Source organism: Eptatretus burgeri, chromosome 14 (assembly GCF_056783735.1).
Source record: "Eptatretus burgeri isolate ZD-2024b chromosome 14, Ebu_testis_v1, whole genome shotgun sequence".
In the NCBI taxonomy this organism is placed as follows: Eukaryota; Metazoa; Chordata; class Myxini; order Myxiniformes; family Myxinidae; genus Eptatretus; species Eptatretus burgeri.
Window position 1 is genome coordinate 36,519,942 of NC_140974.1, and position 22,445 is coordinate 36,542,386.

General features: G+C 40.8%; 1 protein-coding gene across 3 annotated transcripts in view; it reads left to right on the forward strand.

The window, feature by feature from the left end:
- LOC147012971 (phospholipase D1-like) overlaps window positions 1-22,445 on the forward strand; it is a 97,987-nt gene that overhangs the window by 65,161 nt on the left and 10,381 nt on the right. For all 3 annotated transcript variants that reach the window (XR_015051136.1, XM_085854379.1, XM_085854377.1), the window contains exons 17-21: window positions 2,823-2,930; window positions 3,140-3,258; window positions 7,294-7,407; window positions 7,532-7,642; window positions 9,262-9,350. Coding sequence is in view for 2 of the 3 variants with exons in the window: in XM_085854379.1 (XP_085710505.1) it covers window positions 2,823-2,930; window positions 3,140-3,258; window positions 7,294-7,407; window positions 7,532-7,642; window positions 9,262-9,350 (541 nt within the window). In the remaining variant the exon portion in view is untranslated. The remainder of the gene's footprint in view (window positions 1-2,822; window positions 2,931-3,139; window positions 3,259-7,293; window positions 7,408-7,531; window positions 7,643-9,261; window positions 9,351-22,445) is intronic.

A 22,445-nucleotide genomic window follows, 5' to 3' on the forward strand; every position in this document is an offset into this window, starting at 1 on the left:
GAGCAGGTAATTTGAAGTGTTGTCGCTAATCCATCACATTTGCCAATCGAATATAATTGATGACTCATTGTCAGGTGTATATGATAATTAGCATCAGGTGTTCCTCTCTATAATCCATAAAATAAAAGCCCACTTTTCCGACGATGGAATACAGGTCTCTCAGGATCAATTGTTAGCTGAAAATAAAATGGCTAAAATTTCAGTATAAGATAGTGATATAATTTTATTTCTGCAGAAAGAACGAGAAACATTAAGTGGAATATTTCACATACTCAATTATCAAGGTGTGGTATCCAAAGAATAATCAACAAGTACAGTGAAATATCATCTGTAATTGACAAACCTGGGACTGGAAGACCCAAAAAGCCATCTAACAAAAATGAGCAACACTTGAAGATAATATCCTTTAGGAATAGAAAGAAGACGAGCATTGAATTAACAACAGAACTGGCAGAAGGTGTGATTATACATTCATCAACAGTATGAAGGTCACTTTTGAAAAAAAGTACTTAATGGAGGTGTTGCACTAAGAAAACCTCTGACAAGGAAGAGGAACAAGACTAAAAAGTTAAATTATGCACCAGTGCACAGAAATTGGACCATGGAAAAATGTTCAAAGGTGTTTTGGAGCGACGAGTCAAAGATTAATTTATTTGGATTTCATCGAAGATAGTATGTGAGATGACGAAAACTAAAACTTAACTTGAAGCCAACAATTAAGCATGGATGAGGTTCAATTCAAGTTTGAGGATGCATATCCTCATGTGGCATTGGAAAATTAATGAAAATTGCTGGTATATTGACTGCAGCAAGGTACAAACAAATTTTAATCCACCAATCTATACCCAGGGATGCAAGAATTATTGGTCCAAACTTCATCTTACAGAAAGATATAGATCTAAAACACTCAGCTGAAGTAATAAATTTCCATAAGAAAGAGGATGGCCTCCTCAAAGCCTAGATCTCAATATCATTGAAGCTGTATGAGACTATTTGGATGAAGAAACCAAAAAAGAATCCCAGAACCTTCGATGGTCTTGGAAGAAGTGTGGAACACCATTCCACAAGAGTTTATAACAAAAAAAAAAAATTGAAAGCGTCTCCAGAAGAATTTCAATGCTTTTGAAGGAAAAGGGTGGAAATACTCGCTATTAGTTAATATCAAGGTATTTTGCATGTAAATACGATTATTTGAATGAGATTTTCTTTTTCATAAAGGTGTACTGTATTTGCATTGAACACAAAGTTTTAGTTTCCTGATGTCAAAAAAATTTGCACAGCAGTGTCTGTAAATATATATATATATATATATATATATATATATATATATATATATATATATATATATATATATATATATATATATATATATACACACACACACACACACACACACACACACACACACACACACACACACAGTATATAATTATAAATGAACAGGAAGCAAACATATGTATGTGTGGGAAAATTACATGCCCAGACCAGGAACCAACCCCAGGTCCTGTAATGGACTGTACCAGTGCTCTGCTATCTGAGCAACTCACCAGCGAAGCAAGCAATTCCTTCACATATAGAAATGCCACTCTCTTTTCCCTACTGCTTCTGGGACACTCACTGCCAACCATTGGAGTAGTGAAGACCTGTCCATGAGAGGGTCTTCCCATAATACAACCTCCCATTTTTGAAATATACAACCTCCAATTTTTGAACTCTTTCAACCAGCGCAAAAATAAAAGGCTTCTTTTTTTCTGTTTTTATATTGTGATATTTTTTACCATGGGCTTATGATAGTCAATTCTATAAAGCTGTATATTTTTTTAAAATGTATTTGTTGGATGATCTTGGATGATCATTATGAGGTCTGAGAGTTGTAGATGTATGAGTAGCACCCTTACTTCTGAGCTGGCTCTTCTTAGTTCAATTCCCAACCCATCTACACACTGTCCGATTGGTGCTTCACAGGCGGAGTGTGACATCACAAAATGTGCCATCTCTTTGTTGGATGTTCAGCCAGTTATCCCCTCTGCTAGCATGTTGTGGACATTAAAGATGTGATAATGTCTTTAACAAAAAGTAGGCGAGTTAATGCCAGAACCTTGAACAAACTACAAATTCCGGAACAAATCGGCGACAATGGAATGTCAGACCTGACCAGCCATGTTGTGAAAGAGCTTGGTTAGGCCAGCCAAACTTCCCCCATTGCTGACCCCACAAAGACTGGAGGATTAAGTGGGTCTATTATAGTAGTACTGGGAGTAGTGGTAGTGGTGGTGGTGGTGGTTCTCGTGCAGTCTTAACTGACTGTGAGTACCTTATTCAGAGAACCTTTTGAAGCAGCTGTCATCCAAGTAAGGGATTGTTCTGATATGTTTGAGCAATTCTTGTGCCTTTTCCATGAGGTCAGATTTATGCAAACCTAAAGCAGAGCCATAGTATATTATTGTTATTATTTACCTTTTCTGCAGTCTCAGTATTCTGAAGGAGATTGTGTGATTTCTTTATTATATCTAGGACAAGATCATTGGGAGATAATGAACAACTCAACATAGAATATGAGATATGAACCAGTGATCTGAACAAGTCGAGCTATTTGTTCAGATGAGAATGTCAAACAGGTTAATGCAATGATATAAATTATCAAATTGAAGGCTTTGCATGTGCACTCAAACTAAATGTATGGTGCACTGCACAAGAAGGAAGTTATGCGAAAGAGGAAATCACCATATTGCTATTATAAATTTTTGGAAGCATCTTTGTCACAAACATCTGCTCCTTATGCATGTGATAAACCTTAAAGGGTGTTTGATTATGGCATGCAGATTCTTGTGTATCTGTTGAGGTCTTCGGTCAAGCTCGGTACTGGCATGGTAAGGATTACTGCAACTTCATCCTCAAAGACTTTGAGCAGCTGGACAAACCATTCGATGGTAAGCCTCCTTCCTTCATTATATTTTGCTCCTCCTGTTTGATGTACCTTTTCTGTGCCTTCAATCATTGCTCATGCCCCTTTACCGATCATAACTCGTTGAAATTGTGCTTATCAGTATAAGTACAATTGTAATAATGCACTTCCAATTAATCAAAATAAAACCTCATAATGGTGATGAAATTAAAAGTTTTTTTCTCTATGCCATAGATTTCATCGACCGTTTCCGGACACCGCGCATGCCTTGGCATGACATTGGTGTCGCGGTCCACGGTGCGTCGGCACGAGACGTTTCACGTCACTTCATACAGAGATGGAACTTCACAAAAGTATGCAACTACTTCCCTCTCCTATGGCCATTACTTTAGCTGTTTCTCTTTCAGAGGCTATCTATTTATTATGTCGACAAGTTGCCTTTCCCTCCTCTGATCCCACCTCTCCATTCCTACTAACATGCACAAGCCAAAAAGCCTACTTTGTTGACAAGGTTCTCGAACAATTTTAACACCCATGAGTCGATGCGACACAAAAGTTAATTCACTTAAACGTCCCCTTTGAAAGGTGACGATACAGCCACCCCCACCCAGAGGTGACGTTAGGGCCATGCAACCCATGCAATTGCATGGAGTCCCGAGGCAACAAGGGCCCCCATGCAACTGATCATGGTGCACAATCTGTTGAGATGGGGCACCGAGGGTGGTGGTAGTGTGGGAGAGGGGGGTCTCACACTGCTGACAAAACACATCAACTTGTGAGTGGTGTTAAACACTGTGCAAAACAAACACTACTCCAACTCAAGGAAAAAAATGTCACGTGATGAATTGGTAAAAGAAAAAAATTCCCCCTGTTGTTTAATCTGACAAGACTATTAAAAAATTATGGGGTGAGGTGATAGAGAAAGCGGGCTAAGTGGAATAATAACTACCTTTAATGTAGTATACAAATGCAACGAGAATGAGAAAAAATGTGGAAAATGCCGAATGTCAATACAAATCGATATTGTTCAGCAAATCCACACTACGACTCATTGTACAATCAACAAAACAACCCCTCATTGGTAAATGGCCTAACTCGTGTGCACCACCACGGAACTTTGCAGTTGTTTTTTTTAAGCTCACCTGTAACATACTTCAGGGGAGGTATGAGCATCATGCGGTGTCCTTCAAGCAGTCGGCTGTATGTCAACACTCGGATCTTCATATCAGAAACTACACAAACGATTTCAATGAAACTTGACCACAACCTTCATCACCCGTGATGTACCAAAGTTTGTTCACAGCATTACAAAATCAGGGTCTAAGTGGGTCCAGGTTTGACCCCCAAAATAGGTATTTGCTTTCTTCTCCGAAACTACACACACAATTTCGATGAAACTTAACCACAACTTTCATCACGCATGATCTACTAAAGCTTGTTCATGGCATTAAAAAAAAAGATCAGGGGTTTGCCACCCAAAATAGGTATTTCCTTTGTTCTCCGTTACATATTCCGTGGGTCATCTATGCACTCCAGTGGTTCCCTGGTTTTGTAAAGCAATAAGCCCAGGGAAATTGCCCCTATTTGTTTCATCAATGTGTTAGACCAGCTAAAGATTCTTCTTCATTCGTCTGCAGCACAAGGCCGAGCTGTCATCATTGGTTGATGGTGTGGCTGTCCCGCTGATGCAGTTCCCTCTGCTGGTTCGGGCAGGAATTTGTAATTTATTCATGGTGGTGGCGATAGCTCGCCTACTTTTTATAAAGGACACCAAGGTATCTTTAACATCCACCAACTAATGCCAGCAGATTTGACACCCAGTTTAACATCCATCCATGGGACGGCACAGACATTGATGAATCACCCTGCATGTGAAACACCAGGATGACAGTTTGTTTATAGCTAGGTCGGGAATCCAACCCAGGATAGACAGCTTAGAGGCGAGTATGCGTACCTCTAGACATCCTGTCAGCAGCAGCAAAAGGTTGAAAGAAATTACCCGAACAGTGCTCAAAAGCAAAAGATAGCTCAAGAGAAGGCAAAAATGATTGAAAATCACTCAGAATTAACTTCATTTTCATTACACAACAAGCGGTAGAGAATTTGCTTTCGTGCCATCTTCCGAACCCCGGGGAGGGGGGAATTGGGGGTGGGGTGGCGGTAAACAATATAGCTACATCTTTTATCGTATGACACAATTAGTCCCCCTGGCAAGTTTGCTTGAGATTGGATAATTAACTACCAAATGCATCTGCCACAGACATGCAGAGAAAGACAGACACCAAATTGGAAATTTTAGTATGACAACAGGGATTCCCACTGGACCACGACTGAGATTTTCATGGGGCCTCCAAATAAATAACGCCACCACTTCCCTCACACTACCAACTTGATGGTGGTTTTACATTGATTTAAATGCAAGCGTTGAGAGCTAAGAGAGTGCATTACAAACTGAACTGTCAGTTTTTCATATTGCTTGCCTATTCTTGGGCATGCACCATTACGTTTCCCGTCATACTAGATAGCTTACACCCTGATCAACATCTTGTGACTATATCTTAGAACTGTCCCAATTGGCTTGAGATAACTTGATGCACCGATGTTTACCTCCACCACTGAAGGTGGGCAGAGATTATATTTTCACCCCTGGCTATCTGTCTGTTTGTCTGTAAACAGGATATCTCAAAAAGTCATGGACGGATTCGTACGAAACCTGGTGGACAGGTTGGGTGTGTGACAAAGACAAATCGATTCGATTTGCCTGATGATCCAGATCCGGATACAATAATGTTTTTTTTTTAATCTCCTAAGTGATTCTTCACCATTGAGAGAGAGGGCCAAAAACGATATATAACATATTTCAAAAAGTTGTGGATGGATTTTTATGAAACTTGGTGGATGAGTACATGACAAGAACCAGCCGATTCGATTTTGGAATTCTGGATGCAGATGCTGCCTATCTGTGTGATACAAAACATAAACTGTTCAGCCTGCCGGAGGTATGCACTCCACTGACTGCTGTTCCCATTTGTTTCTGTGATGATCTCCTCCATATCCTTAATACATATAAATCAACTTGTACAGTTATTGCCTTGTTGTTTCAAATGCTGTCATTGTAAAATGTATTCATGCTTCATTTCTTATTTTATTTTGTCTTGTCTCGAGTATTTCAGGCTTCTCTTCAGTTCAGTTTTAGAATTTGAACCAATAATGTCGTTGAATCCCGCTTTCTGTTTCATTCAAATTGGCTTCTCTTCTTGTCTCTCACGTTGAGATATCGTTCCACGGCTCTCCATTCAGTGATGAGTTTTTGCTCCATCTTCTTAAACTTGGGTTCCCTTACAAGGAACCTAAATGCAGAAGGAGGCCATTAGGCCCATTTATCCTGTGCCATGGTTGCCAAGCTATGGTTGTTTGTCTGTGCTCTGTCCTATTTAAATATTGAGTGTTAAGCCAGGAATGAGCATGTGCCATTTTATCTCTTTGGTATGAATCAGTCAGGGTTCAAACGGCCAACCTGTCAAACTGCCACTGGAAGCTCTAACCATAAGGCTGCTGGGTCTGGTCATTTGTTAAAGACTTATTTGTGAAACACCATATTTCACTGCAATACATTATTGTTGATATTACACTCTTACAAACTTGCCTTTTCACAAGCAAAGGTGGTTTGCCTTACAAGATGTGATTTACTTTTTATTTCTAAATTTCATTTGCAACAATTCCTGTCCATCCTTCTCTGTGTTCATATCTTTATAACTCTTTCCAAGTGATCCGGATCTATTCATATGTGTGGACTTGTGTATATGCCTGGTGTTGGCTTCATGGTTAGGGTGGTGGGCTTGGGATCCTGAGTTCAAATCCCACTTGGCTGTTGAATTAATACCAGGTTGAGTTGATTCTGCCTGGCATTCTTCTGGGGTTGGTAAAATGAGTACCAGCTTGCTGGTATCCTGTGTTGGAGTGGTGACCTGTTCAGGATTGTGTCCAATAGCCAAGGAGACAGCTTAGACATCACCAACACTCTGAACAGAGTATGGTTGTGTCTCCCTGTCTAATGTCTCTTTCGATTGCCATCTTGCCACGACTTTGGTGCAGTTTTCAAAGTTTCTATTCCACCGTTTTAGACTTCGCTTACTAACCAGATGATATATCTGGAGTTGACCTTTCGGTGATCTAGAGCCTGTCTGACGGCATTTGTCTCCACACTACCCAGGATTCCAGAATGCGTCCAGTCAAAGAATTCCACTTGCAGGCCTCCAATAACCTTCTGTTCCTCTCTATTTTTATTGCACATTTTTTTAGTGTTGAAGCATCTTCAATTTATTTTGTGTTTCAAAAGGGTTTCACTCACTTTTTGCACCATTACTTTTCCTTTACCCACTGTGAAGAGGGTCAAACAGAAGCAGTCCATTGCAAGCTTTCCAGACCTGGTACCAAAGTCCTTCGCCACAGCTGACCACCTGCCCTTTACCATACGGGGTGCAATATCAGCTGACATACAGGTATTCAAAGAGTACTGGAGGCACCACAATGGAAATAATGGGAAGGTGAAGTGTTGAATATGCAATGTTCGGTTATGTTTGTCACATTGTGAAAGTGAGTGGGTCATAATATGATCACGTTCAGGTGCTGCGCTCGGTGAGTGAATGGTCAGCTGGGTTCCGTGGACACGAGAAGTCCATCCTGGAGGCATACCTATGGGCCATCAAGGAAAGCCAGCACTACGTATACATTGAGGCAAGTACCACATACACAAGTAAAGCTCCTAGCTCTGCCTCACCACAACCTCAACCTTTTCATGGATATTTGAATTCAAACTACAGAGTTCATAGAACACCTTGCCCAATGCAGTTGTGAGAAACAGAACTTAATGTGTTTTTAGAAGAAGAAGAATTTCGAAGTTCCCCCTCCCTGAGAGTGGCAAATTTGATTGGCCAAGATGGCATACAATTTTACCAAATTACTGCTAAATTGAAGGATATATTCCATTTCGTCATGAACTTTGAATTACTGGTGCTATGGTAAACATATAAAGCTAAATTGGTCAAACAGAACAGTCCAGAGCTGATGATGCAACACTGAGATGTGTTTCTCATCACCATCAAGGTGTATCCATGCATTTGTGCAATTACAAACTTTCTGCCAACTCCTCTCAGAGAAACATGATTTTTGAATGATCTTTGATTAAAAAAAAAGATACACGAAGCAGACAGATTTTATTGGACGAAGTTACCTCTGTCTTTGTATTGCTGGGCTCCACCATTTTGTTTGAATCTCACTGTTCCTCCACCATCAGAGTGTGCGTGGAAAATTTGATTGGTCGAGAGTGCGTAAAATTTTGTTTTAGTTCTGGTAAACCGGAGGTTTTAGGAAGTGCAAACAAGGTGAATTGTGTTTTACAGTATTCAAAATATATAATTCATTTGAAACAAAATAAAAGTTTTAAAGGTTGCAGGAAAAAAAAAACATTTAATCCAAAGTTTATCACCTTTGATGCACCGTCTTTTACACCACCTTATATAACATGTTATATTAGTTATTCACGTCTGTTATTTGTGTCCTTTATGACATCCCTCAAAAACAGTAAGTTTTCCTGTTTGGAATGATTTTGAATTTTGTTTGACTGCTAGACAGACAGACTGAAGCAATTATTGCTTCACAGCAAGTGTGCATGTGCGCTCGGGATGAGATTCCGGACAATTTGCCAAATTTAGAGCCAAAGTACTGCTAAAGTGCAGGTTCGTGTTCCGATTCATATTCTGCAATGTTTAAAATATATAATTCAATTGAAATCATCATCGACTGATATCGACTGATATCGACTTACGGACAGACAAAGTGAACCAATCGCTTAACCCCGCTTTGCATTGAATGCGCGTGGTAACAGATTGTGACCTTGAGGAATAACTAATCATTAAATGGACACTGTATTGTTTGCTTGCTCTCAATCAGTCACAGTTGTGAAAATGTTCCAATCAAGTTATCTAGCATTGTAATTCTCATATGATAAAATTGGTTAAAATATTATCATGCAATATTATAAAGCTGTACAGTATCTGGTTCTCTGCAATGAATGCATATTTGGCTGTAATCCAATCATTAATTTGTTCTTCTTGTTGCAACATTACTGGGCCTCAGCTCTGCCAAACCTGCAGTGCCTATGCATCTTATGGAAATAACTTGGCCCAAGATACCAGCACACAGTGGCTCACCCTTTTCGAAATGCGCTGAATGCTAGCAGATGGGATGCAGTTGCTGGTTTAGCTATAAAGTGACTTTGTAATAATAATTGTGTGAACGACCTATTCACTCTCTGTCCTGTAACACCCAATGACTGATGTTGTTTCCTTGTGCAGAACCAGTTCTTCATCAGTTGTTCAGATGACAAGACCATTTACAACAGCATCGGTGATGTTCTGGTGGAGAAAATCCTGGAGGCACACAGGTGAAAGCTCTCCTAGGGGGGTGTGTCAGGTTATATTTGTCTGCATGACTAATTTGTGAAATCTACTGCAGATAAATCTTTAACTGCCCACCATGAGAATGAAACAACTTCCAAGCAAATGATTATCATGACTAAACTCAGAAAAGCTTCTTATTCTGATATAAATGTTTAGTTGTCATAAAACTGCCAATATTATGCAGTATACCGGTTAGATAATGCTTGTGTGGAAGATAAGGGGTTAAGGTCAGGTCAGGTATGGGAGCATGTGCCAGAACAGCGCGTCGCTGCGTCCACTTTCCGCCGGTACTCCAGGGGCCTCCGTCTGGCCATCCCCCAGTCAGATGCCAGGCCCATCCCCATCTCCTTGAGATGATGGTCAACCTGCTGCAACCATGAGGCACGTGGTCGGCCCACTGGCCTCCTCCACTCATGAGACTCCCTCGCTGAGAGAATCTGGTGAGCAGGATCAGCGTCAGGAAAACGAGCCACATGTCCATACAGCCGCAGCTGACGCTCACGGACTATGCAGGTAACAAATCTCATCCGAGTCTCTCTCAGCAACCGCTCGTTGGACACAAAATCCGACCAGCGATAGCCAAGGATTCTCCGAAGAGACCTGGTACCAAAGGAATTAAGTCTCCGTCTCAGATCCTTGGTCAAAGTCCAAGTCTCGCACCCATAGAGCAAGACTGGAAGTACCAAGGACCTGAAGACTCGGACTTTCGTCCTCCCGCACAGGTACCGGCAGCGCCACACCCCATGATCCAGTGAATCCATGACTCCCCAGGCCCGACCCAGACGTCTATTGACCTCCGGCTCACAACCTGCGGAGACATGAATATCACTGCCAAGGTAAGTGAATCTATCCACGACCTCAACATCCTCACCACAAACAGACACAGACAGGACAGCAGCATCCAAGATGTCACCGAAAGCCTGGATCTTTGTTTTGACCCAAGAAATCCGTAATCCCAACGGCTCCGACTCCTCATTCAGCACCTCGAGGGCCCCCAAGAGGATGTCTAAAGTCTCCGCAAAGATGACTGCATCATCTGCAAAATCAAGGTCCGAGATCTTGACATTGCCAAACGATGCACCGAAACTTGATCTCTCCGACATCCTCCCAAAAATCCAGTCCATACAAGTGCTGAAAAGTGTGGGGGCAAGTACACATCCCTGACGAACTCCAGTAACAACTGGAAATAAGTCAGAGGCGGTACCACCACACTTCACAGCACTCTCAGTACCAGAGTAGAGTTCAGACATCAGATCGATCAGTTTCGGTGGCACCCCACGAAGACCAAGAATCCTCCAGAGGACATCCCGATTCACTGAATCGAACGCTTTACAGAGATCAACATAGGCTGCAAGCAGCCCCTGCCGAAACTCTCGTCTGCGTTCAGTGAGGACACGAAGTGCAAGGATACGGTCAATCGTTGACCTCTTTGGTGTAAAGCCTGACTGCTCTGGACGCTGGTGCTCAAGCAGATGGTGGCGAACCCTATCAAGAATTATCCGAGCAAAGACCTTGCCCGGCACTGAGAGCAGCGTCACCCCTCGGTAGTTGTTGCAGTCTTGGCGATCACCCTTCCCTTTCCAGAGAGGGACAACGAGGCCCCTCTTCCAGTCAGTTGGGATGATGCCTGTGTTCCAGGCAGAGCACAAAACTGCATGCAACGACGCGAGTGCAGCATTTCCACCAGCCTTGAGAAGTTCAGCATGGATGCCACAGATCCCTGGAGCTTTGCCCCGTTTCAACTGGTTCACCGCAGCCCGTGTTTCCACAAGCGATGGTGGACCACAGTTGATTCGAGGGTCAGCAACAGGGATTGTAACACCCTTGACGTCCAACTCGACAGCTGGGGGATCAGCCTGGTACAACCGCTCAAAGTAACCGGCCCAGCGGGCCTTCACTTCAGACTCCTCTGTCAAGAGCCTACCACTCTCTGCTCGAACTGCAGTGCTCCGAGGGATGGGCTTGGATGAACGTAATGCGCGAATTCCCCTGTAAGCGGGACGAGAATCACCTGTCCACAGGTGATGCTCTACCCCCTCACAGATTCCTCGCACATAGGCCTCCTTGTCCACCCTCAGTGCACGTACAGTTTTACGCCTCAGCTCCCTGAACAGCTCAGCTCTGCCATTCAGCCTGGCCCTGCGACTCTGGTCAATGGTATCCAGTGTCCCTTGAGAGACAAAATTCTTCTTTGCCCTGCGGTGAACTCCAAGGCATCCACCGGCAACATCAAGGACGGTGGTCTTGAAGGTGCTCCACAACTCTTCAGGACCCCCCAAAGCACCCAGACCCCCAAGTGTCCACTCAGCCTGTTCGCAAACTCCTCAGCTACTCTCTCATCCCTGAGCTTGGCAACATCCAGCCTAGGCTGGGATGGTACCATTCTCCAGGATTTAAGGTGCAGCTTTAGAGTTGCTACAACAAGCCTGTGGTCAGTATTGAGGAACTGAGCACTCCGGTAGACCCTGCAGTTCTGGATCATCCTCCAACGACCGTCAATGAGGACATGGTCAATCTCCTTTGCCACACCACCAGCGTTGGAATACCAAGTCCAGCGATGAGCTTGCGGGCGCTGAAACCATGAACCAGCCACCCTAAGTCCATGACTTCTTGCAAAGTCAAGGAACTTAGTGCTATTCTGGTTCATAGTTCCTGACCCATGGGGACCAACACACACCTCATAACCATCCCTATCAGTTCCAGTCGATGCATTGAAATCCCCCAAGACTAGAAGTGTATCTCGTCTGGGGCACTGATCAACCACAGACTCGAGTGTGGCGTAGAATGCATCCTTCACGGTAAGATCACTCGCCTCAGTCGGAGCATAAATAGAGACCAGGGAAATGACACCTAAGGAGTGACGAATCCTTAATCTCATAATACGCTCGTTGACCGGTGTTACCTCAATTATCATTGGGGTCAGCTTATTGGACACAGCTACAGCAACTCCTTGGGTATGGTAACCATCAGAGCGACCAGACCAATAGTAGGTGTAACCACCCACCATTATCTCGCCGCAATCCGGTCTCCGAACCTCAGAGAGAGCTGCAATCCCGATGTCCAAACGCTTGAGCTCAGATGATAACAGAGACAGGTGATCATCCTCTCTTAGGGATAGGACATTCCAGGCACCCACCCGAAGGGACCGCCTCAGGTTAACCCAAGGAGACCGCCGTCTGGTGGACGACACCTCAGCACCACTCCGACACACTCTCCCGCAATCTGACCCAGGGATGTTACCCCGTGGTTTCCCTCCTATCAAAGATTGGGGGTCCCGAAGGCTTTGCCCCAATCCCATCATCCGGTGAGCTGCCCTGCGAAGGGAAGCTGCACAGGAGGTACTCCCACGGAGTGGGTTTTCAGATTTTTTTGCGTTTTTGCGTTTTGCGGAATGAAGCGTTTTACGGTGGCTGGAGTGCAAATCCTGCCACCAACCTCCTAATAAGAAGTAACCCAACTGCAGGAGGACGTCCGCAGACACAGTTGGGCACTAGATATGGATGGCCGTTGGCTCACAAGGAGCTCCTCCGCCCTTTGACAGGTTTTGTTTTTAATCCTGCTGGGTGTCCATATCCAAACACCCTCCTCACCAGAAAACCTGGTGGGGGAGACGGTTTAGTCGCCGACAACCCGACCATGGAACAGGTTAGTACAGGTTTACATGGTACCTGTAGCAGGTCACAGATCGAACCTGACCTGACAAAAAGGGTTAAATTATGGTTAAATTTCTAAGGGGTTAAATTATGTTTTTATTCCTGTCCTGAAGCAATAGAAGGGGCTATTGGAATGAATTTATGGGTCAGTGTGTGTCTGCACACAGATCTACTTCAATATAGATCATTCATTGCCATATGTAGTGCCAGAAAGGAATGTTTGTCTCTGCACCGAGATGTCCTGCAATCTATCAACCCTGGCGAGGCTCTGCAAGGTTAAATGCTGTCTTGTTTGTTTTATGCATTGCACATAATGGAGCAATGAAATATTGATAGCTTAACAACATCATAAGCATCAAAAAATTCCATCTTTCTCTGATCCAATGAACCATGCTCTGTTACAGAGTATTGGTGCTGCCGAAGCAGCTTATTGGCAAGGATATACTGGGTGGTTTGCCATTGCCTTCCGAGCAGTAGTTTTGGTCGGAAGTTGGAATTTGTTCAAGGTTCCAGAGATAACTCGCCTATTCTTTGTGAAGGACACTGTGGGGTCTTTAACATCCACCAACTTACATTGGCCGACAGGACAGCCTATTTGACATCCATCCCAGCCTGTGAAACACCAGGATGACAATTTATAGCTGAATCAGGATTCAAACCCAGGCTACACAGATTAGAGGTGAGTTGAGGATAAATGGGGCTTCTGAGGCAGTCATTCAAATGAATGGGGAAAAAGGGAAAAAAACTCTCTGAATCAAGCCCCAAAAACCCAAAATAGGAGACTGATTTCCTCCTCTCCCATACAAATGAATGGGAAAAAACTCTCTGAATCAAGCCCCAAAATCCCAAAATAGAAGACTGGTTCCTCCCCCTCCCATACAAACAAATGTAAAATTGAGACTGTCTCAAGGCCCAAAAGTCCAAAATAGGAGACTGATCTCTGCCCCATTGAACAAATGTAAAATTGAGACTTACTGATTAAAGCACTTCTTTCCTTTTATATTTCATTCCACTCAAAGAGCAAACCAATGAATATTTGTCCATGTTCTCCTTAATAACTTAATACTAACTCCTTAATAACTCCTTAATTCCCTTAAAGGAATAACTTAATTTTCCTATGACATTCATCACCATCGAGTATATTCACAGAGATTACTTTGGAACTTTAGTTCTTGGTTTAAGTATTTTTGTTGAGCAGAAATGAAATGATAAACTTCTCTCAATGTTCTTGTTTGACCACCTCCTGATCCACATATCATTTTGAGATTGTAGTAAACTGTTTTTCCATTGTTCAATTGATAACCTTCAAAGTTTTCAGTCCATTCAAGGATATTAATTTCTTTATTCACATCATCCAACTTATTTGTAATTAAATTTATCCACTTATTTATTTTATCTACTTTTACCCTGGTTATTTCTTCAATAAGACTTATTTGATATTTCTCACATTCTTTGTGTTTCCATTTAAATACCAAGGCTGATAACATCTCCACTCTTTGGTTTGGTTATTGCTTGCTTCCATCATTTATAAATCAGTAAAAAGACGGCGGTAGCCTGTTAAAATTCCCTACCCAATATCTTAACACTTATACTTATAACCATTAGGGAGACTATTGATTCCATTCTCTAAAATATATATTTTATCATCAAAAGCTCCTAATGCTTTCTTATTTATCTCTTCTGTATATAAGTGATGTGTATAACTTCTTGTTGTATTCATTTTTCTGTACTCTTCCTTCTTTAAGGTCAAACAGTTGTAATAATGTTTAAAGTTTGTGTTTAAAGTTTAAAGTTTGTTTAAATGTGCTGATGAGCGAGGAGAGTGTGTTGAGAAGGTGGATGGAGTACTTTGAGGAGCTGATGAATGAAGAAAATGAGAGAGAGAGAAGGTTGGAAGAGGTGGAGATAGTGAATCAGGAAGTGGGGTGGATCAGTAAGGATGAAGTGAGGACTGCTATGAAGAGGATGAAAAGTGGAAAGGCGGTTGGCCCAGATGATATACCAGTGGAGGCATGGAAGTGCTTAGGAGAGATGGCAGTGGGGTTGTTAACCAGATTGTTTAATAAAATCTTGCAAAGTGAGAGATTGCCAGAGGAGTGGAGATTAAGTGTACTAGTTCCGATTTTCAAGAACAAGGGTGATGTGCAGAGCTGTGGAAATTACAGAGGGATAAAGTTGTTAAGCCACACTATGAAGTTGTGGGAAAGAGTAGTGGAAGCTAGGTTGAGAGGAGAGGTGACTATTTGTGAGCAGCAATATGGGTTTCTGACAGGAAAGAGCACCACTGATGCGATGTTTGCTTTGAGAATGTTGATGGAGAAGTATAGGGAAGGCCAGAAGGAGTTGCATTGTGTGTTTGTGGATTAGAGAAAGCTTATGATATGGTGCCAAGAGAGGAGTTGTGGCATTGTATGAGGAAGTCGGGAGTGGTGGAGAAGTATGTGAGAATCGTGCAGGATATGTATGAGGACAGTGTGACAGCGGTGAGGTGTGCGGTAGGAATGACGGACCGGTTTAAGGTTAAAGTGGGATTGCACCAAGGATCAACTCTGAGCCCTTTCCTGTTTGCAATGGTGATGGACAGATTAACGGACGAGATCAGACTGGAGTCTCCATGGACTATGATGTTCGCGGATGACATCATGATCTGTAGAGAGAGTCTGGAGCAGGCTGAGGCGAGCCTCGAGAGGTGGAGGTACGCACTGGAGAGAAGGGGAATGATAGTCAATAGGAGTAATACGGGGTACATGTGCGTAAATGAGAGGGAGGTGGTGGTATGGTGCAGTTGCAAGGAGTTGAGGTGGGGAAGGTGGATGGGTTTAAATACTTGGGAGCAACTGTCCAAAGTAATGGAGAGTGTGGTGGAGAAGTGAAAAAGAGAGTGCAGGCAGGATGGAGTGGGTGGAGAAGAGTTACAGGAGTGATTTGTGACAGAAGGGTAGCTGCAAGAGTGAAGGGGAAAGTATATAAGGTGGTAGTGAGACCAGCTATGTTGTATGGTTTGGAGGCGGTGGCGCTAACAAAAATACAGGAATCAGAGCTGGAGGTGGCAGAGTTAAAGATGCTGCGATTCTCGTTGGGAGTGACGAGGATGGACAGGATAAGGAATGAGTATATTAGAGGCACAGCACAGGTTGGATGGTTTGGAGACAAAGTGAGAGAGGCGAGATTGAGATGGTTTGGATATCTGCACAGGAGGGAAGTGGAGTATATCGGGAGAAAGATGCTGAGGATGGAGCCGCCAGGCAGGAGGAGAACAGGAAGGTCAAAGAAGAGGTTCATGGATGCGGTGAGGGTGGACATGCGGGTGGTTGGAGTGTCAATGGAAGATGTGGAGGATAGAGCGAAATGGAGACGGTTGATCAGCTGTGGCGACCCAGAACGGGAGCAGCCGAAAGAAGAAGAATAAGAATAATGTTTAAAGTTTATTGTTTCCTTGATTATCTTCTCCCTTCGTCTTTCGGCTGCTCCCGTTAGGGGTCGCCACAGCGGATCATCCGTTATGATCCGCATACTTATTTGGCATAGGTTTTACGCCGGATGCCCTTCCTGACGCAACCCTGGTCGCCTCTTACGATACAGGGATAAGGATTGGGTTTCGCCATGATTCTGGGCTGCCCAACACCCTCTCATAGCATGGCCCAGTGCAGAGCTCCCGTCCTCAAGCGATCCTCCAACCAAAGCCTCCTAGTAGCCGGATTACAGGCACACGCCACTACGCCCAGTCTATTGTTTCCTTGATTATATTTTTCTTTATTCCCTTTAGCTTCTGATCACACCTTTCAATGTTATTATTATCAATATATGTAAAAGCATTTGACTTTGATCTCAATCCTATAAATTCACTCATGCTCTTCCCACCCAATTCATCTGTAAACTTACCAATAACCTTTTTATTCTTTAATGAAAACAACACATCACCTGACTGATAATTACTTGTATCATATATATCAATATTCTCAATCATATCCTCATAGACATCACTTGTCTTAATTTCTAATATAAAACTATCTGTATCCATATGTAACAATGACACATTATCCTTATACTTTGATTTTAAATTATTATAGTAATAGTTATACAGTAACGATTTTGACAATTCAAGAATTTATGTTCCAATAAATCGGTTTATCCATTTCAATACTCTCTTTTTTCAAATGAATAGCACAAAAGTTCTCTGAAAATTCCTCTGCTCGTTCAAAACTTGGTCTTTAATCAACTTTGAAGCCTGTTTCCAAGATGTGGCAAGTCTTATGTTTTGTCGATTCCAAACATTTTCCATAGTCTTTCCAAATACAGCATTATTCCTTGATTTATAAAAGTCCTTCTCAAAATCTGTTTTTGCTTCTGTTCTCCTCCTTGTATTAAAATCAATATACTTCTTTAACCAATGACTTTGTTTACATTTCAAAATCGATTTGAATTTTCCTCACTCTCAACCCAGCAGATAAATATTTTCTCAAGTTCCTTTGATGCAAAACATAACTTTCTTTATCATTTAATGTTGTAAGTAGTTTTTCTGGAGATTTACCTTTTATATTAAATGACTGTTGGTAATCACTGAACCATTCTTTTCTTGGACTTTCTTTATCAGGGGCACAAGGTAGGTCTTTATGTTTGTGATGAAGTTCTTCTGGATATTTTAAATCAACCTCAAAATAATATCCAACTTCAGCTTCATCCAATTCTTTTTGAGAGGAAACAACAATGTCTTGTAAAACTTTTTCATAATGTTTTTCTTTAACCCATTTAAGTTTTCCATGAGGTAAAGACTGAGACATAGCCCACCCATACAAATTGTTAGCATCATAATAAATCAGGTAAGAGTTGTCCTCATTCTTATTATAATCAGGAAGATATTTGTTATTTGCTTTAGCATATCCCTTGGAACATACTTGAGATATTCCTCCTCTTTTAGCCTTCTCTATCATTAAAAGCATATCTATATCACTGATTAATTCCAAATTTTGTTTTGTCATTTTTAACATATCACTCCAAGCCAAACCCGGGGATGTGTAATCGTGAACGGGATCTAATCCATAAGAATTTTTATTACGAGTACGTGCCCGTAAAAAAAAAATGTATATTAATTCCAACCGCGAGCAAGAAACAACAACCACACAGGCCGTTTCTTCGCTCTCGCGTGCCCTTATGTGCGTGGCCCGGAAGTTCGCATATTATTCGCAGTTACGATTATTCGCAATTTAGTTTTAATACCCAATTGTTCAATTAGCGCCAACGAATTTTACCTTTACGCAATGTCGTGGCAAGGAAAAACAAAAAGAGAAGAGAAGAGAGAGAGAGAAAAAAAAATTACTTCCTGGTTCGGAGCATCCCAGCACTCTGATGTTACCGAAATTTATGCACCGTCTAATATGAAAACGATCATAACTTGGGGCATTGTGTTTATCTATAAATGCGCATAAGAAATCGAGAAATTATTAGAATACACGAAGTCATCATTATCCGGAAGCCCGTACGTTGTAACCCGTAATGGGAAATGCGGCTGAGCTTCCGTTCCCCATCGGCCACGCCCACTCAACAACGTGTCTTGTCATTGGTTTGGTAAATAAATGGCCGTAACTTGGGAATCACTTGTCCGATTAATATCAAACCTTGAAAAGGCACATCCTCAGGTCCCCAGCAATATATTTGGCAAGTTTCAATTAGATCGGACCAGTGGTTGTCGGGAAACAGCGGTCACAGACACACACAGACACACACACACAGACACACACACACAGACACACACACACAGACACACACACAGAGATATTGCTGGAATTATAGATAGATGACAGACTGTTCTAAAAGTTTCAAACACATCAGTCAATAACAATACATCAGTTTTAAGATACAAATCATGATATTCTCCAAGATTCTTTATATTAAACTTCTCCCAAACCTTTTTAGCTTGTGTATAATCTCTATCGGAAATATGAGTTTTATTGAAATTACCATAGAAACTTTCCCTTGAAGGAAGTTCTGTTTCTTTAAACTTCTCAAATGAATTCATAGAGTCATACGGATATATTCCCTTTTGTGATAAGAGATCAATCTCTTCTTGATTTCAGAAATGTGATTTAAGATTCGGTAAGTTTTTAATATCTGTTGCTAAGTTAGATAATGGACTTGCCATAAACTTGTATGTGTCAAAAAATCTAATATGGGTTATGGGAGATGTATGAATTGTTTTTGTGAATGAGATGTATTTTTCATCTGTGTTAGGAATGGCAGAAATATCTCCAGATGTCTTTGAGAGTTCATTTATAAATAGATGTGTGTCATAGTGAGCGTTGTTGTGAAGAAAGACAGGAATAATGTTTGGAGGCTTGTAATTAAGATTACAACGGGAATGAGCTGGACCTCTATATTTACCAGTAAGATGGCAGTGATCCCTAACCTTGACCTCTCCCTCAATTTTCTCCTCACAAATATGACAGATACTGTTCTTTCTAAATTCCTTTTTCTCTCCCTTTGTGAATGACATTGGTTTTTCGGTTTTAACCATTATTTCTCTTCGTCTTAAACAGTCTTTTTCCAATCGTCTTACAAACTCCTCTGAGGCATCCTCTCCTCAATAAAGTTCTAACTTGTTGTATGTATCACCAACAGATGATTTGATATAATAACAGAAACCACAAGGAGTATGTTTTTGATATTTATTTGGATTGGAGAAACTATCTATCTTTTCAAGGATACTTTCAAAATCAGCATGTATCACAAACGGATGTTTTATAGATTTGTTAACATCTTTGAATGATATGTTTGAATCTGCTTTTGTTAAATTGATTACGGTTGATTTATGATTACTACAATATTTCTAATGTTGATTTAATCGTTCTTTTGTGTGAAAGGAGTTGAGCCATCTCTTTCAAGGATACGTTTTACATTTTCTCTTACATAGTTGTGATTTGGTGAATCTTGATAAATTTTTGATGAAAGCATAATGTGATTTTTCCTTTTAAGTGAAGTGGAGAAGGTCAATGTGTGTTTCATAATTTTTATAGTTGTTTGAAATTTTTAACATCTGAACTTTGTTTGTATCCGTTAATCCATATACATTAACAGATAGATTATTCATTTTCTCAAATTTAGGAATATCTCTCAATGACATTGGAAACTTTAAATCTTTAACATTTAATGTATTCTCGTATTTCCTATAATGTTTAACCCTTTCAGGATTCCATTGTTGAGGATGTAAGTGAGCAAGAACAGACCATATAAAACATTTATTATCTTTGTTTTGAATATTAACAACCGCTTTCTTAAGTTTTATCTCTTTTGGTAAATCAATATAAGAAGCTTGAAGAGGATCTGATTTTAAGATGTGTATATCTAAAAAGATTATTTTTGTAATAGTAAATCCACTACCTACTACAGTGTTATCAACATCTTGTTCTTGTCTCTGGAGTTCATTGTAAACATCACATCTTACAAAATCTTGATATGATGAGATAAAGTGAGGGCTTGTCCTCATATAGGGAGTAGTTTCATCACCCTGTCTTACAATGTTCAATTTTACTCCCATATAAAACTTAAAAGTTTTCATTTCACTTAATGTGTTTTTAATTATAGTTTCAATACTTTGTTTAACCACATCAACAGCTTCCATGATTGAAGATGGTCCATGGTCTTGAAAGCGAAACAATCTTATTTTTATATGTCCTTTAAATGCCCCATCAGTGTTTTCAATGGAGAATTTAGTGGCACCTTCCCTTTATTCATTGTTCTTATGTTTGCGTGATTGAAGGTGTTTATTATAATTTTTTAAAAGAATATCATTATCACATCTATCACAATGTTTTGTTTCTCAGTCAAGTAGAGATATTTGTCTGAAAAGATTGAATGTGTGTTTATTGGTTTGAAGGTGTTTTTTTATAACATTTATATTCATGATTACAAACATCGCAGTATGTTGTATTCACCATATTTATATAATAAAACTTTGCTTAAAATAAAAAAAATTGATGAAAATTTCGTTTAATTTACCGGTGAATCTGTGCTTAAAACCATTTTATCCTCCAACTTTTTTCACTTAATAAATACAATTTATCAAGGCACAAATGACAACTTTCAATCAATCTCTTCATTTGTAAAAGATACTGAGAAATATGTCGAGGATGTAAAATTGAATAAAGATAAATATAACAACTATTGGATAAAAAACAATTATAGTGAATAATACGAGTTCTTCAATTTCCTTCAGTGGAAGGGCTTTTAATATATCTGGAAGAACATCAATTAAAGTAGCTCTCACAAAAGTTTCTCCTCTCTTTCTGGCAATATATTCAAAACTAGAAAAAGCCAATGAAACAAGAAAAGTATCAAAAAAGAAAAACCTTATGGATGAAGCTTTGGAAAGAAAAGATAAGACCATCTGTAATACGCAAGGAGAAATTTGTATTTTTTTCAACAACCATAAAGATGTAAATCCTGATGAAATAAAGGATGTTAATATATCAGGTGAAATGACATTTCGTTCAATAGTAGTTAAAGGCCCAGTCACACCTTGACGTTTTAGCCAGCAATGGCAACGTATTAAAATGTATGTAAAACGCTGGCTTACGTTGAACTTTTGATGTTTTTTTTTAAGATTCGGACGTATTCATAACGACTTGGTCTTATGCACAACATATTAGTAACGGACTTTGAACGTTTCGTTGTGTTATCGATAACTTATACCAACGAATGCTGAACCTGTTGTCGGCCTTCACAACCTATGCCCAACGATAGTCTAACTTAGGCATAGCGCGCTGCACGCATCACCGACGATGAAGTGGCGTAGGTTATGAAAAGGCTGCCGCACAACGATTCAAATCATAACCGCCAGAGAAATGGAAGTGTCAACATCGCAGTCACACCTTGGCGATCTTGCCAGCGTATGCCGACCTCTGAAAAATGCGTCTAAAACGCTGGCGCATGTCGAATACGGTATGGGTAAGTTTGGTATGCGTGAATAAAACGCTAAAGTACGCTATCATACGTCATAGTAAGTGGAGTACGTCTTGTAATTTTAAACATGTTGAAAATTTTACGACGTACTTGCCGTATGACACACGCTCCGCATGCGATGGGAATAAGTTGTACGCACGATATGCAATCGTTGACACACATCGACACACGTTACTTAAAAGGTACTCATAAGTCAAAACACGTCAAGGTAATGGTTAGCGTCAGTGTTCCAGACTCCCGGTTTTTTTTTTTCTTCGGTATGACGGTGTTCAGTGTACAGTGCGGTTATGATTTAAATCGTTGAGCGGCAGCCTATTAATTATATTATATTATAACCACACTAGAAATCGAAGTGTCAAAATCACCATCATACCGAAGGAAGGAAGAAAAATAAAAATAAAAAAATAAAACCAGGGAGTCTGGAACACTGACGCTCACCATTACCTTGATGTGTTTCGACTTATGAGCACC